At 49.9% G+C, this 16404-nt stretch overlaps 1 protein-coding gene across 1 annotated transcript; it reads left to right on the plus strand.

The window, feature by feature from the left end:
- Window positions 1-8287: 8287 nt before the first annotated feature.
- Window positions 8288-15881, plus strand: LOC116078192 (serine protease 27). Its single transcript, XM_031353221.1, has 6 exons — window positions 8288-8426; window positions 12121-12147; window positions 12768-12930; window positions 14250-14521; window positions 14848-15017; window positions 15488-15881. Exons 1-6 carry the CDS (start codon window positions 8357-8359, stop codon window positions 15785-15787), a joined length of 1002 nt encoding a protein of 333 aa, XP_031209081.1. The 5' UTR covers window positions 8288-8356; the 3' UTR covers window positions 15788-15881.
- The last annotated feature ends 523 nt before the right edge of the window (window positions 15882-16404 follow it).

Here is a 16404-nt window from a genome sequence, read left to right on the forward strand (position 1 = left end):
ATGAACAACTACAGGGCTGGTCCTTAGGAAAACAGTGTGCTTCGAGCTCCCAGACTCTGTTCTGTTCTTCCCACTTTCCTTCTATGTTCTGGCCAGAAAAGCAGCCTGAGTCTCAAGGGTTGCTGAAGGTGTTTGACGCTACATTGACACAGACAAACTTTAACCAGGTATGGTGGCACACACCTACAATCACAGCACTAGAGAGATTGGGGCAGAAGGAGTCAGTACTTGAAGCCAGTCTAGACTACAGGGGAAGAGTCTGCCATGATAGATAAGAAACTCTTCTCCAATTTAAAATTAGATCAATAGAAGCCATCTCTGTGACATCTGTCAGGGCTTAAACAGGAAAGTGATCTGGAATAGGAGTTATGTGGAGGGCTTTGTTGTGACATGACTTCATAGGGAGGGAGGGGGGCTGCCACCCAGAGACTTCTAGCACCAATCATGGTAGCCAAGAGGACTGGCAAAGAAACATTTAACATAGTTCTGGGGTAAGGGAGGGGAACTGGAACCCCATCTGATCTCTGCCTCCAGACATGATGTCCTGGGTGACCTGCAGGCAGAGCTGCCCACCCTTGCCCCTAGGCTGCACCCTTGCTGGACTTGGACTCAGTTCCTGAAGATGAGGCTACATGTAAAGAGCAGTGAATATTTTTAACGGGGCCGAGGAGACGGCTCAGTCAGTAAAGTGCCTATTTTACAGACATGATGTGAAGGTGTGAATTGAAATTCCCTAGCTCCAAGGTCTCATGTAAAACCTGGGTGCTACATGTGTAATTTTAGTGCTGGGATTGGGGTAGGGGCAGGGATGGCTGGAAGTCACTGGCCAGCCAGCCCAGCCCAATCAATGAGCTGCAAGTCCAGGGAGAGACTCTGTCTCAGAAAATAAGGTAGAGAGCTGAGGGTGCCAACACACACATTTAATCCCAGCATTTGGGAGGCAGAGGTAGGGATCTCTGTGAGTTCTAGGCCAGCCTGGTCTATAGAGAGAGTTCCAGACCAGCCAGAGCTACATAGTGTTGGAGTCCAGGAGTGGCCCCACAAATGACACAAACATTGATCTCAGTCAGACAGGGATGGCTTATTGAGCGCACACTCTAAGACTGATCAATCAGGACTGTAGCTCAGAATTCTTGGCTGAGGCTATGTCTACCAACATTTCACAATGAGCGCATGCATGTATATGTGCAGGAAGTGATGCCCAGTGGTCATCTCTGGCTCAAGGTATTTTGACTAGCTAGCTAGAACACTTCTTGAGACCTTGTTTTCTGAGAGATGGAGAGAGAGAGAGAAAGAGAGAGAGAGAGAGAGAGAGAGAGAGAGAGAGAGAGAGAGAGAGCAAGGAAGAAGATCAGTATCAAAGCCCTGGCCTCCACAAGCACATGCACCTGAACACACACACACACACACACACACACACACACACACACACGAACACATACTCACATACACACACATTCACATACTTTTAATAGAAGAAAGAATGGAAGCAAAGAGAAGGAAAAGAACATTTTCCAGGCAGTACTCATCTGAAGCAAGCTTCTCCTAACTTCTTGTAGCTCAGAGAACTCCATCGTCTTTCACAGAGTTCCTCTAAGAGCTCCCCCGTGGCTCTCTGGTTGCCACTGTCCCCTTGTCTCTGTTGGGATCCCATTTCCTGTCTCCCTGACTTGGCTCCTTTCCTTGAATCTCAGGTCTTGCTGAAATCTTGTACTGGAACCTTAGTAAGGTTAAAAAGTCAGCACAGTGACGAGTGCACGGGTGCACGGTGATGCCAGTCTTCACAGGTCAGCGCTCCTCGCCCTGCTATTCTGGAGTCTCCCTTTGTCATCATGGCAGGAACCCTGCTGCTCTTCTGTTTTATAGTCTCCCTCTTTCGCTTACTTGGTTTGTTTCTTCAGTTGGAGCCCACCTTTCCTCAATGGCTTCCAAAGGGTAAAGTTCTGGGGAGTTTCATGCATGAAGCACTCTCATTCAGGTCTGAGACACTGATGGCACTGCTTCTCAGACCTCAGTACCCTCCTTTCTGCCCCATTAAAAACTCCTGTACTGTGGCTGTGTGGGCCAGTCACAATGCCAGAGCGAAGCAGAGCCGGGAATGCTTGCCCTGCCTTGGACTTATCCACAATGATAGGGTGGAAGAGCTTAGATCCTCTGAGAGGGGATTCCCTGAGGACAGTTGAACCAGCAACGTGCACCTAGCTCCGGAAGTCACCTCAGAGTGCTGTGCTTGTGGACACCCCAGAGACAGGCAGTGACCCTGGGGGAGGGGATAGGTGAGGCATACCCCGCCCCAACCCTGAACTCTCCAGCTCTTCCTGGAGTATCACAGGAAGCCCCAGGATCTCACATCATGACCTCCCACCATAAACCCCAAGTCTAGTTGGATTCCTGTCAAGTGCTCTTGAAAGGGAGTCACGTGACTTCAGAACTGTTAGGCATGGCCAGACACATGGCCTTTCTTCTTGGGTGTTATTGCTGCCACTGTTATGAAACTAAATTTTTTTTGGTCAGGTATGGTGATGGACAATTGCAATCCCAGTAGTCAGGAAGCTGAGGCAGGGTGTTGTCACAAATTTGAGCTCATTCTAGGATACATAAGGAGTAACAAGATAGGACTACATGCTAAGACATTGCTAGCCAGGTGGTGGTGGCCCATACCTTTAGTCCCAGCACTCAGTGGGCAAGGCAGGCTGAACTCTGTGAGTCTAGCCTGGTCTACAGAGTGAGTCCTTCAACATCCAGAGCTACACAGAAAAACCCTGTCTCGAGGGAAAAGAAGAAGGGGGAAGAAGAGGGGGGAGGAGGAGGAGAAGGGGGGGGGAAGTAAAACACAGGGAGAATGGAGAGCGTTTGGTTTCAAACCCAGGACAATGCACTGAGGTGCCTATTTAAGATATCAAAGTAGGCCTGGCCTCCAGGTTCTCTCAGCAAACCTGTTACAGGGGATGGCCTCTGCCCTGAGCTCTCCGGCCCAGGGGCTGGGATGCCCTTCCCATAGAGGTTCTACCTTATCTAATCCAGACATTTTGGTTTCCTGGACTCCTGGCTGCTGTGCCTGCTCCCCTACCCGACCTCCACCTGAGGTCCAGCTCAGTCTGGTCAGGTCCACTCTGGTTTCTCCCACATGTCCCTGACCCCTGCCTATGCTCTCTCGCATGTCTCACATGTCACGTGTCTGCTCCCCCACACCTAGGAGCAGTCACGTCCTCTCCTCTTTATTAATTTGTTTCATCCATCAGCTGACAGGGAAGAAAGAAGAAGAAGTGTCGACCCCGCTGGTTGAGAACAAGATTACTAAACAACTTAAAGCCAAATTTGAAAGAAGTTTTAATTAAATACTGGTCAGGTCCAGACCCAGGTTCCCAGGAAGATGGTCCCGGTCACATTTTGCAGGGACTTAAAAAGGTAAAACCCATAATTTACCACATTTCACATCAGATCTACTCAGGGGCAAGCATTCATTCTTACATATTTCCCGCTTACAGACATCCTTGCCACGTGTGGTCAAGCACATCTGCCGTGGTTGGAAGTCAAACATGCGTTTAGGGAGGTGAAAACACACACAGGCTTGTCACTTCCTGTAAACAATAAACATTTCAGGATGTACCTGTCCTTGGGCAAGGGGCTTTTGTTTCATGGATCTCTAAGGTGAAATAATTAAAACTTAAAACATAACATTGGCTCTCACAGGAGGAAGGCAATTTAACACATTTTTTCTTTTCTGTTCTCTTTTGTTTTCTGTTTTTGTTGTTGTTTTGTTTTGTTTTGTTTTGTACTTTGAGACATGTTTTCTCTGTATAGCACTGGCTGTTCTGAACATTCTGTAGACCGGGCAGCCTTGAAACTCAAAGCTCTGCCTTCCGAGTGCTAGAATTAAAGGACTATGAATTTTTTTTTTTTTTAAATGTGAGCAAGAGGTCAGGATGACAGGGGAGAGGTGGCAAAATATACTCCTGAGAAATTATGCCACACAACAGATCAGGTGTAAGAGGTTTATTTGGGGAGGGGAGAAGAGTGGAGACCTGGGAGATAGAGGAGGAGAGACAGACAGACAAACAGACAGGGAGACAAACAGAGAGGGCAGAGAATAAAGAGGCATGGGGGAAGAGAGAGAGAGAGAGATGGATGGCTGGGATCCTTTTATCCAAAGCAGAAACCTAACACACCTGACAGACAGCAGATGATGACCTAAGTAGCCGCCAGGTCCCTGAGCGCAGGCCAGTGGAATTGCCTGTATACTAACAGTGTGCCACCACTTGGCTAACTTAACACTATTTTATCAGGGGCTAGAGAAGTGGCTTGGCAGTTTAGAGTTGCTTTTTCAGAGGACCCAAGTTTGGTACCAGTTAAGTCCAAAAGGGCCACACAGAGACCCCCATCACACATGCAGTTGGCACGACTGTTCTTATTTCCCAAAAGTAAGAAGACTGCAAACAGGGGCTGGCCACTTATAAAAATGGCCACAACCTCAGACAAAGGGACGCAGGCCTCTTTATAGGGAGCTAAGGGGTCTTTAGCTAGGGTTAGTTAGGTAGTCTAAAACTTCACTGGTGTATGCTGAGGGTGTTACACGGGCCCATTTCTGATTGACTTGTGTCCAGGTATCAGTGGACTGCATTCCTGAGCCATGAACGTTTAACCACAGGCTGAGGTACTCAGATACTCAGGGCTGCCCAGCACAGATGGGGCTACCCCGAGACATGCTATTTCCCCATCCTTGTGGGTTTCTCAGACTGTTTTGTGGATGGGGATTTCATGCCCTTCTTCCTGGTGTCTTATGGCCTAGCTCCTGGGACTGATGGCTTGGGAGGGAGTGGGGGTGGGGGTTAGGGTCAGTCCCCGAAACAGATGACTTTTCTTTTGAAGTCAGGCCTAGTCCTAAAATGGAGTTTATGTCACCTTCTCAAGACCCAGGACCCATACCTGGTGTAACTGCCTCCAGGGAATCCAGCTCCCTCCTCTGGCCTGAGCACTTACACACACGTAGTAGGTACACATACATACACACATAAAATAAAAATATAAAATAAATCCTTTTAGAGTCGTACTTTCTGTAGACCTTTCTTTTTCCCTTCCTTCCTTCCTTTCTTTCTTTTCCTCCCTTTAACTTTTTGGCTTTTTGAGACAGGGTCTCTTTTATCTCTCTGTGTAGCCCTGGCTGTCCTGAAACTTACTAGGTAGACCAGGCTGGCCTTGAACTCACAGGGATCCACCTGCCTCTCCCTCTGCCTCTTTCTCTAAAACAAATTAAAAAAAAAAAATTTTGTCCAGGCAGTGGTGGCGCATGCCTTTAATCCTAGTACTTGGGAGGCAGAGGCAGGCGGATTTCTGAGTTCGAGGCCAGCCTGGTCTACAGAGTGAATTCCATGATAGCCAGGGCTACACAGAGAAACCCTGTCTCAAAAAGCCAAAAAGAAACAAAACAAAAAACAAATTTGTTTTGTTTCAGATAGGGAAGATCTCACTATGTAGCCCAGGCTAATCTTGTTTGATTTTTTTGTTTATTGTTTTATTTTGTTTTTATTATTCTGCCCCAGCCTCCTGACTGCTAGAATTATAGAATTACAGGCAGATTTAGTTGTGCAAATGTAACATCTTTAGTCAAATGTTTTTTCACAGCCTGAGCTACATAGTGAGTTCAGGGCTCTAGCTTGGTCCCTTTCTCAAGATAAAAACCAATTCCCAAGGCCGGTTCCATACTCACTCACTTCCCTGCAGCCTTGCAGAAGAGCATTCCTCCAGACTTGGCTAACCTGGAGAGACAGCAGAGCTCTCTTTGCTTTGATTTGCATTACTAAGGTGAACAGTTCCCAGCACAAGAATTAGCCACATGAGCTTCCTCTTCCTCACTGTTCTTCACCCATTTCACCTTTAGGATTCAGTGGGTTTTGTTGGGTTTTCTTTGTCCTCTTTTGTTTTGTTTTCTGACTAATCTCTTTGAGCACCTGAGTAACAATGCTATCCAGCCATATTTCCTACATTGATTTTTTTCCTATTGTTTACCTTTCTACTTGCAACCCATGTTTGTGTTTTTAACTTGTGGGCAGTAGCTCTTTTCTTTTGTGGTAGCTACAGTAACTGCTAACCTTGACAATGCTCTAGAAAACCATCGAGGCCGCTCAGCAGGAAAAGAAACTCTTCACCAAGCTTGCCAACTTGAATCCATCCCTGGAACCTACCTGGTGGAAGGAGAAAGTTGATTACTGCAAGTTGTCCCTCTGGTTAACCACCACCCTCCCCCTCACATGCACATACATTCTTTCATGAATTAATGAACATAATAACATTAAAAAAAGACAAAATGCTCCAGACAGCTTCTTATTATCGGAATCCCTCAGCTCCTCTGTGCTGTTGCTCCCCTCACTGGCTGTGGATTCCAGGTGTGGGAGATGGAGGTTGGGGTGGGGAGAGGAGTCCTGCTCATTGCTAGTGGGAGGGACCTACATGGTTTCTCAGGAGAAGGGCCCGGCTTCTTCTGGACCCCCACACTCACTTCTGTTGCTCACCTGACTTCGAGGCAGAGCTATATGCAAAGTACTCACTGTTAGAAGAGAGAGGAGGGAAAGGAAGAACTAGAAAGGGCTCCACCAGAAAGTCCTTGGCTTCAAAGGGTCAGAAAGTGCCTCAAAGGTAGGGCTAATGGATAACTGGATGTCTGTCTGATGTGCGGTCATCCGGTTGCTTTGAAACACTTTACACAGTTTATAAGACGACCTTTTCCCTCAAATGGAAGTGTCTCCCCACCACGTCCAGGCTGTAGGGTGACCCCTCACTCCTGTGTCTTTTTTCTAAAACTATTGGGTACCTATGCACCTCTCATCCAGCTTCATGAACATGTTGGACAGCGACATTTGCCTTTAATCCTAGCACTTGGGAGGCAGAGGCAGGTGGATCTCCCTGAGTTCAAAGCTAGCCTAGTCTACAGAGTCAATTCTAGCCCAACCTGTCTCAAAAACAAAACAAATGAAATAAAAACAAAGAAGGAAGGAAGGAAGGGGTGTATGAGTCCAGAGTTTGCTCTCTTCCCACAGCTTTGTCTTCTAGCATCAGAGGAGCCCCATGCCTGAGCACCCACCCAGAAATGCAGGGACCTAGATGTGTAGAAGTTCAGAGAAGGTGGCAACTGCTGGGGAAGTCCTGGATACCGATGCTCCCACCTCCAGGCATTCTGAGACCTGGAAGAGCAGAGACTCTTCCAGGTGCAGGTACCGGCACAGCAGACAGAGACCACACAGGAGTTGCGACGGCCACCAGAGCCGCACTCTGCACAGCAAGCCCGGGAGACCAAGGTCATTGCACTTCATGTGACCCTGCGCTACCCTGTTGGGCAATTGACCTTCCCTGGCTTACACCAACAGGGTGTGACTCTGCACCCTCTGCTCCAACAGGGAAACTGAGGCAGGGCTAGGCCTTCTGTCCAGCACCGCTCCCTGGCCAGCAGGATCTGCTGTGAGATGTTCAGGATATGGTCCTACATCCTGACTCCTCTACTTGGAGGGAGTGGTCTACGGAACTTCTGTCCATCTCTGTCTGATGTCAGTCTCCTGCCCCAAATAACTTCCTTCCAGGGACACTTCCGCCGTGGCCTCATGTTGGGAGCCTGATGGGCGCACCCAGGGCAGGAACCTGACAGCCACCTTGTCGGTCACTATGCCGTCTTCCCAGAACAAGGTGCAGCTCCAGACTGGCAGGGGTGGGGCAAGGGTTCCGATTCCCTGAGCCAATCTGCAGATGTGAGTGTGTGTGTGTGTGTGTGTGTGTGTGTGTGTGTGTGTGTGTGTGGTCCAGGAACATCGGCAGGGCCCACAGGACCAGCCAAAGTCCCTCTTTCTTGGTTGCACAGCACCTTGACCTTAGTTCTTCAATATCTACTCCTCTATCAGGGTATAAATCAACCTTGGGCCACAGGTGTCAGATTAAAAAGTAGGTGCTCAATAAGTATTTGATGAATGAATGAACTGACAAATGAACAAATGAATGAATGGATAAGTGAAATGGAAGGCCTCTGGGATGGAGTAGACTCTGCCAACTTAGGTGGGGTCTATGGTCAGTTGAGGAAGACAGTGGTCAGCTTGTATAGAGGAACAACCTCTTGCTACCAGAACCCTGAAGTGTACAAAGGAAGGGGTCTAGCCCCTGAAGTTCAGGGCCGGGTCATAGACTTGGTGTTCTGGGCACCTCCTTCCTTCCAAAGAGGAGCTGGGCAAGCAGGGTTGACAGGTTGGGTGGCATAGCCGAGCTGACACTCATCTCCAACATAAAACCTTACTTCATGGAGGCTGAACCTCTGTAGCAGTAGGGAGAGCTTCTGCCACCTCTGACCCAGGCTTAAACATCTACCAAGCCAGAGAACATGAGGCAGGCCCGCACCGCAGCCCTGCTGCCGCTGCCGCTGCTGCTGCTGCTGCTGCTGCTGCGACCTGGTGAGTTGCAGGGGGCAGGCGGGGGAGACAGTCCTGCTGCCATCTCTCTCTGGAAGGGCCTTTCTGTTCTGCTCTGACTTCCATCAGAGCCCCCCAATCCTTGGGCCTGCCCGAATCTGAAAGAAACCTTCTCTTCTAGGAGATGGGGTTTCCAGAGAATATGCTCAGTTCCCAGATATTCCACCTCAGGGACCTAACTGGGGGAGGGGCACTGTGGGAAGATTGGGCAGAGTATGTGGTCATGGCCTCGAGAGGACCCCCAAAGCAGGGGCTTGGCTAGAGCCACACCTCCGTCTTCCCAGGCTCTCACAGTGTGTAAAAGCTTGGGGCTTCCCTAGAGGCCTCTCTTCCCAATCTACAGATGTTAGAGCCTCCACACCGATAGGATTTGAACCCAGGCCTGCAGACGTCCAAGTCCCTGGGCTCATGTGAATTGTGCTTGCCCTCTGAGCCCAAGAGCCTTCAGAATCTGCTGAGGCTCAAGAGAGCTGGGGGCAAGAGCTGCAGGCTGCAGAGGGTCCTACTAGCTCCTGCCTTCAGAGGGAGAAGCAGCCCCTATCCATTGTGAGCAGGGGTCAGCAAGTTCTAGCCAGGTGCTCTGCCTACCAGGTTTCCTGTGGGATGGGCTCTCTACCAGGGAAACTCTCCCACATTCCTGGGCCAGATGGGCCAGCTCAGCAGCCAGCATGCTTCCGTGTCCTTACTTCACCTCTCTGGGCCAGGCCAAGTTATCCCACAGCATGTCTTAGCCGGAGCTCAGGTGAGGAAGACGTTAGTGGGCATCTCAGTGGGGACGCCCCCACTGCCCCCAATGTCAAGAAATATTTTTGTCCATGGGCTCTAGCAGCAAGAATGATGGCATTGAAAGCCCATTTCCTTTGGGTGTGACACTGTGCTGGCTCCTGTGGGTGGATCAATCCAGGTCACTGCCTAAGCAGAAACAGCAGCCTGCCCTTGGCTCACAAACTGCTGTAACCTGAGGCTGGACCCCTGGGTGACATGCTCACTTCAGCCCAGGGTGACCAGCACCCCAGGAGTCCTCTAGCTGATCTTGCCTTTTCTCAGACCTTAGCTACTCCTGTCAGGGTCCAGGGTGGCATAAACCCTTAGGACTTGGAGAGACTGGAGCTGCAGCCTGAAGGACTAAGCTGCAGCAGAGACAATGGGTGACAGGAGACTGACTGGAAGGAGAATGCACAGGAGGCTCTTGCAATTTCCAAGAGGGAGGAGAAGGAGGAGGAGGAGGAAAGATGAGAAGGAAGAGGAGGAGAAGGAAGAGGAGGAGGAGGAGGAGGAGGAAAAGGAGGAGGAGGAGGAAGAGGAGGAGGAGGAGGAGGAGGAGGCTTGAAGTAGATCTGTGCCTCTGAGGTCAGAGTGCAACTAGGCAACATTGCAAGCTGGCTCTTGGGGCCTGGAGTTCAGTTCCAACTGAGTTCTAACAAGATGGGGACTCTCTTTGGTCACATTTGCATTTTATTTTATATTACTTAAAGATTTTATTTTTATTTATATGTATCTCTCTGTCTCTGTCTCTGTCTCTCTCTCTCTTGTGTGTCTATGTGTCTGTGTGTTTAAGTGAAGGTAGTTTACCTGTGAGATCAGAGAGGTTGCTAGATCCCCTGGGTGCTGGTAACTGAACTAGGAACTAAGATCCTCTGTAAAAGCAGGAAATGCTCTTAACCAATAAGCCATCTCTCTAGCTCTTTATTTATTTATGTATATTTTTTACTTGTATAAATGCTTTATCTGCATGAATGCATGTGCACTGTGTGCATGTAGTGCCTATGAAGGCCATAAGAGGGTATGAGATCTGCTGGAACTGGAGTTACAGATGGCTGTGAGTCACCACATGGGTGCTAGGACCTGAACCCAGGTCCTCTGACAATGCTCTCAACCATTGAGCCACTTCATTTATCCTGAGACAGGGTCTTACAACATTGCTTCCACTGGCCAGGCACTCATTGTGTAGCTCAGTTTGGCCTTAAACTCCAGGCAATCCTCTTGCCTCAGCCTCTTGAGTGGGGAGCACCGGGTAACAGCTATGACCCACTATGTACTATGATTGCACTGTAAAGGGCACCATGTGAGCAAGAGCTCGCAAGCAACACAAGCCAGGAGTCTAGAGCACTATCCCTGTCTCCAAGACCATCATCACATGGGCCCTATCTGCTTGATATCCTGCTTTGAGAAACAGCTGGTCCTGCCCTCAGCTACCTCTTGTTCCTCTATGTTCTGGGCTTCTGGCACTGTGATAAAATGCCATGACAAAAAGTAACCTGGGGGGAAAAGGACTTTATTTTAGCTCACTATTCCAGGTGACAATCCATCCTTTCAGGGCAACAGGAACCTGAAACAGCTGGTCACATCCAGAGTCAAGAATATGAAGAAATGAATGTATATATAGTCACTCGCTTATGTTTAGCTCAGTTCAGGACCAACCCACTCCCTGTGCCTAGGGAATGGTGCCATCCACAGTGCGTTGGGTCTTCCTTCATCAATTAACTTAAGATAACTGGCCTGCCACCCCATAGGTATACCCACAGCCAACCCACTGAAGATGATCCTATATTGAGACTCTGGACCCAGGTGACTCTACTTTATAGCAAGCTGACCACCACAGCTTGTCTGCAACCGAACCCTACCCCATCACCAAGCCCACAGTCTGAATTTTGGTTCCCTGTAGCATTGCAAATGGCATGACTGGGAGCTACACAGGACTAGAGGAATCCTGTGACATCTTTAATAGCTCTAGGCACCACAGGTCATGTGTGGCTCAGCATGTCCATTTGCTGTCCCTTTTGAACCTCGGTATTCCTGAATGGTTTTCTCTTTATCCCTCCTTCTGGACTCAAGTGGTGGGGCTTAGAGAAAATGTGACCAGGCAGGAGGAGAGACCTGACCATGATGAAAGCCCATCCAGCTCCCACAGACCTGCCCAAGGGATCAGTAGCTAGGAGAGTACAGATAAAGGTCTTGGGGGTGCCTGGGCTTGAATCTGAGTCTGGAATGGAGCTTATGGAGGTCTGGTGAAGGGTGATGAACCCTAGAAAATGGACACCACTCCAGGTACCCTTAGAGCTACCCTATCCTCTTTCCTACTTGTGCCCTCACCTTGATGGTAGTCCAGCGGAGATGGTCAATATAGTTATAGTTGGCAAGAGGGCTCAGTCCTCAGGAGGTACAGTCCTCTATAGTCCTGGGAAATTGACCTTTAGCCATTGCTAAGCCAACTCTACTCCCTTGAGAGCAGAGAGTAACCATGGGTGCCTGGACCTCAGTTGGACTTGGAGAGAAGTTGAAGAAGACTTGATCATTCTGAAAGATGGAGAGGAGCTCTGATGGACAATCTGTGGAGGCAGCCTCCAGGGTTTCCTCTTGTTCAGAGCTGAGCCTTCAGAGAGTGAAGAGAGGAAGACAGACTCAGCGGCTCTAGAGTTTGAGGCCCATGCACTATCTGCACCTCCACACTTCAAGACAAAAACAGGGGTACAAGGTGGAAGAAGAGACCCCCCTATGTGGACAAGAAGAGTGTCAACCTGCCCCAAGAAGGAGATCAACCCACATGGCCACAGTGCTAGCTTCCCTGGTTGTCTTTCCTTGTCATCAATGGACAGGGAACCTCTGACAAGGCAGGAGCAAGGGACAAACCTTGGCTTGGTAAAGATGGCTGATGACCCCCTGTTCTTTTTTGCAGGGACTGAAGGGGCCAGGGCTCTGAGAGGTAAGTGAGATCAACTGAGGCACAGGAGTAGCTAGACATTTACACAGAGGAGGGGGGAGAGGAGGGGGAGAGAGGAAGGGGGGACAAGAATAAGAGAGATGCATGAGGCAGCAGGAAAGTCAGTCAGAGTGGCCAAGCAGAACTAGAGTGCAGAAGGCAGTGGAAGAAAAGAGCTCTCATATGATCAGTTAAACAGTACATAGTAGAGACACCAGGGCCAAGGTCCTGAATAGGTGACACCTTCGGTGCTGTGCCATGACTATCCTTTGGCTCACAAACCCTATGGAAGACATGATATATAGCCATCCTTCAGTGGACCTGTGTCCAGCTCTGGGTATGAAATTTCCATGTCACATCAACCTTCCTGATCCTGGATTGGGTCTTGTCACCTTGTTATAAGTGAGAGGTCTGAGGTTCATGGGAAGGCAGGACTAGAAAGGATTAGCCTGTAACAAAAGCCTCTGACACTTGGGCCTCTGATCTGCCAATGTCCTGAGTGGCTCAGGGGCAAGAAAGGGCAGAAAAGTGACAGAAAGGGAGAGGTGGCAGGTGGGATCTGGGGTAGCTGGAGCTGTAGAACCAGCCCCCTCCCCCAAGAGAGTGACTTCACGCACTTCCAGCCTGTGGGCGTCCAAAGATGTTCAACCGGATGGTAGGCGGGGAGGATGCCTTAGAAGGTGAGTGGCCCTGGCAGGTCAGCATCCAGCGCAATGGAATCCACTTCTGTGGGGGCAGTCTCATCGCACCGACATGGGTCCTCACTGCTGCACACTGCTTCTCCAAGTAAGTGGCCCTGGCCTTCCAGCTTCTCACCAGTGGTTGGGACAAGACTGAGCCTGTGCACAACTGTTCAGCACCACGGACAGCACCACCATCAGCACACCCAGTCCCAACCCCACTCCTTGTCCTATAACACCCACTGTCTTCCAAAGTGTTCCTTTAGGGACTGGGACAGATAGCCCAGCGTACTGGCTGTTCTCGTAGAGGACCAATGTTCAACTCTCCACATCTACATGGTGGCTTACAACTTTCTGTACCTCAATTTCCAGGAGATGAATACCCTCTTCTGGCTCCAAACCTAAACATGGTGCATGGACACATGTGCAGACAAAACATACATACATATAAATAAAATAATTAAAAAATTTCCTTTGGGTCCAACCCTACACCTGGAAGCTACAACTACTGCCTCAGCTCCTGCTCCATCAGCTGCTCTGACAGGCACCCCTCCCCAGCCCCCTTCCTCCCCACATACACATACTAATCCAGAGCTCTCTTTGGTTTGAGGGTATCAGATAAGCCTAAGATTTGGAATAGAATGACCCTCTTCCTGGCCCCATTTAAGGTCACCTCAGAGAACAGTTTCCCATCCCACACATCCACATGAGGCACCTGGCCTCAGATTTTCAAGGTATCCAAATATTACACCTCTTTCCTCATGGATCTGAAATTCTTCTTTCCCCTTTGTTTTATTTATTATTGTGTGTTTGGAGGGAGGGGCACGTGTCCAGTGTGCTTGTGGAGATCAGAAGACAACATTTCAGAGTTGTCTCCTGTCATCTCTCTCTCTCTCTCTCTCTCTCTCTCTCTCTCTCTCTCTCTCTCTCTCTCTCTGTGTGTGTGTGTGTGTGTGTGTGTGTATGTGTGTGTGTGTGTGTGTATGTGTGTGATAAAACTTGGGCATTTAGGCTTGCACAGAAAGCACCTGTACCTGCTGAGCCATCTTGTCAGCCCCTGCAATTATTTCAAAAAGCTCAGAGGTGGCCTACCTGGGGCTCAGAGGCAGGCCTTGGGCTCACTGTACCTCATAGGTTTGTGTGTATTACAGCAGGCTTTTCAGGTAGGATCCTTAGTGTCCCCATCTTACAAATGAGGAAACTGAGTCACAGGGAACTTGTTAGGTCACTTACCCATGGTCACCTGGTAGCCAGGGAAAGATGGGTGATTTTCAGTTTCTACAGCCTTTATCAGGGAGATGGCACTGCTCCAAGTGCAAAGAAATGTGTCAGATGCTGCAATGGACCAGAACAACCTACCCACTGTGGGTCCTCTTCCTCATGGAGGAAGGCAGGCACCTACACCAGCTCTGCTCTTTCCATTAGTACTTCGGACATATCCATATACCAGGTCCTCCTGGGGGCACTGAAGTTGCAGCAACCAGGACCACACGCCTTGTATGTCCCCGTGAAGCGGGTGAAAAGCAATCCTCAATACCAAGGCATGGCCTCCAGTGCGGATGTGGCTCTGGTGGAGCTGCAGGTGCCTGTGAACTTCACCAATTACATCCTTCCTGTGTGCCTGCCTGATCCCTCAGTCGTCTTTGAGTCGGGCATGAACTGCTGGGTCACTGGCTGGGGCAGCCCCAGTGAACAAGGTGATGGGGACTGAGCTAGGGGAGGAAGGGAGATATGGCTTAAGAAGGCAGGACAGCTTTCCTGATGATACTAGTATACATGATCTCTATTCACATGGGTGGGGCAGGTATGAATGGAGCAGGTGCTGTAGGAGGAACTGCTGTGCATATGGGAGACAGGAGAGGGAGACAAGCAGGCCTGGTACTACTGAGGGAAGAAACCCAGTCCCATTAAGTTCTGAGGACAGCCAGGGAGGGGCAGAGTGAGCTGTGTTTCTTGCGAACCTAGAGCCTTAGGATCCTGATAGATTGTCCCCTGAGCCGCAGGCTTGTCTTTCCCTTCCCAGACCGACTACCCAACCCACGGATCCTGCAGAAACTTGCTGTGCCCATCATTGACACGCCCAAGTGCAACCTGCTATACAGCAAAGATGTTGAGTCTGACTTTCAGCTGAAAACCATCAAGGATGACATGCTCTGTGCGGGCTTTGCAGAGGGCAAGAAGGATGCCTGCAAGGTAGGGTGCACGGCAAAGGTGTGGCTCCTGACAACTTTGGGGGTTGAACGATTCCCTCACAGGGGGTCACATATGAGATACCTTACATATCAGATGTTTAAAACTCATAGGTGGCAAAATTAGTAGCAATGAAAATAATTTTATGGCTGGGGGGGGTCCTCCACAACAGAAGGAACTGTACTAAAGGATGTCCCACATTAGCAGGGTTGGGAACCAGTGTCCTAGAGGGAGCTCAGCCCAGGTTGAGGGTAGACTGTGGTTCCATTAGCTGGCATGATAAGCAAGTCTTGAATCTGAAATGGGGGCCCCAAAGCTGCATTTAGGCAACCTGGGACAGCAGCAATGTGCAGGCTTGTCCATGAGAGGCCCAGTGGGGAGGTTCCTGGGAAGGAGCTTTGCGGTGAGGATGAGAGCACCCTGGGCCTTTGTGAGGCCAGGGTGAGTTCTGATGTACCTCTGCTTCCCCACAGGGTGATTCTGGAGGCCCACTGGTGTGCCTTGTGGACCAGTCGTGGGTGCAGGCTGGGGTCATCAGCTGGGGAGAGGGCTGTGCTCGCCGGAATCGCCCAGGTGTCTACATCCGTGTGACTTCTCATCACAAATGGATCCACCAAATCATCCCAGAACTGCAGTTTCAGGGGAGGGCTGGCAGCCAGCAGCAGCAAAGAGACCTCCAAGGTCAGCAGCGCCTGGCGGGGAACTCCGCCCCTGGCCTGGCTGCCCATGCGGTGGTGCTGGCCCTGGGAGCACTGCTGTTCAGGATCCTCTAGGGCTGCCCAGTCCAGCAGGTGGAGCCCCACTCACTGTTCATTTGTAAATACCGTGCCCCCGTCTTACATGCCAGCAGCTTTTATATATGTTCACCTTTACAAAAAAAAAAAAAAAAAAGAAAGAAAGAAAGAAAGAAGAGCTCCCTGGGCCACGTGGGGATCTTTGCAGGGCTTTAGAGGCAACAAGCTGTGCACTGGGAAGATTTAGAGGGCTTGGTCCCTAGTGAGATGGGACCCTTGAAGGCATACCCAAGCTAGGATGCTCCTGACCCAGCTGCCCTGTTGTTACCTGCACGGCTCTCTCACCACCTTGAGTACCGATGGTTGTCCCATTTCTGCACTGTAGACAGTGAGAGAAACAGGTGGGAGTCAGGTCATAAAACGCCAAGGGCTTCAGTAGGAACCATGTTGAAGATGGGCGGAGGCACAGCCCCCAATCCCACCCAACCTCTCTAACACCATCACACAAAGGACTTGTGCATTCTTGTAACAGTCCAGGAGTCCCCTCCAGGGGCAGCATACACTTTATGTTCTTCCCTTGACTCCTGAGGCTCCTTTGCTACTGGCCCATCCCTTAACCTCACACTTCTCACTTTCTAGTAGCACAGTAGGGGAGT

Source organism: Mastomys coucha, unplaced genomic scaffold, assembly GCF_008632895.1.
Source record: "Mastomys coucha isolate ucsf_1 unplaced genomic scaffold, UCSF_Mcou_1 pScaffold5, whole genome shotgun sequence".
NCBI lineage: Eukaryota > Metazoa > Chordata > Mammalia > Rodentia > Muridae > Mastomys > Mastomys coucha.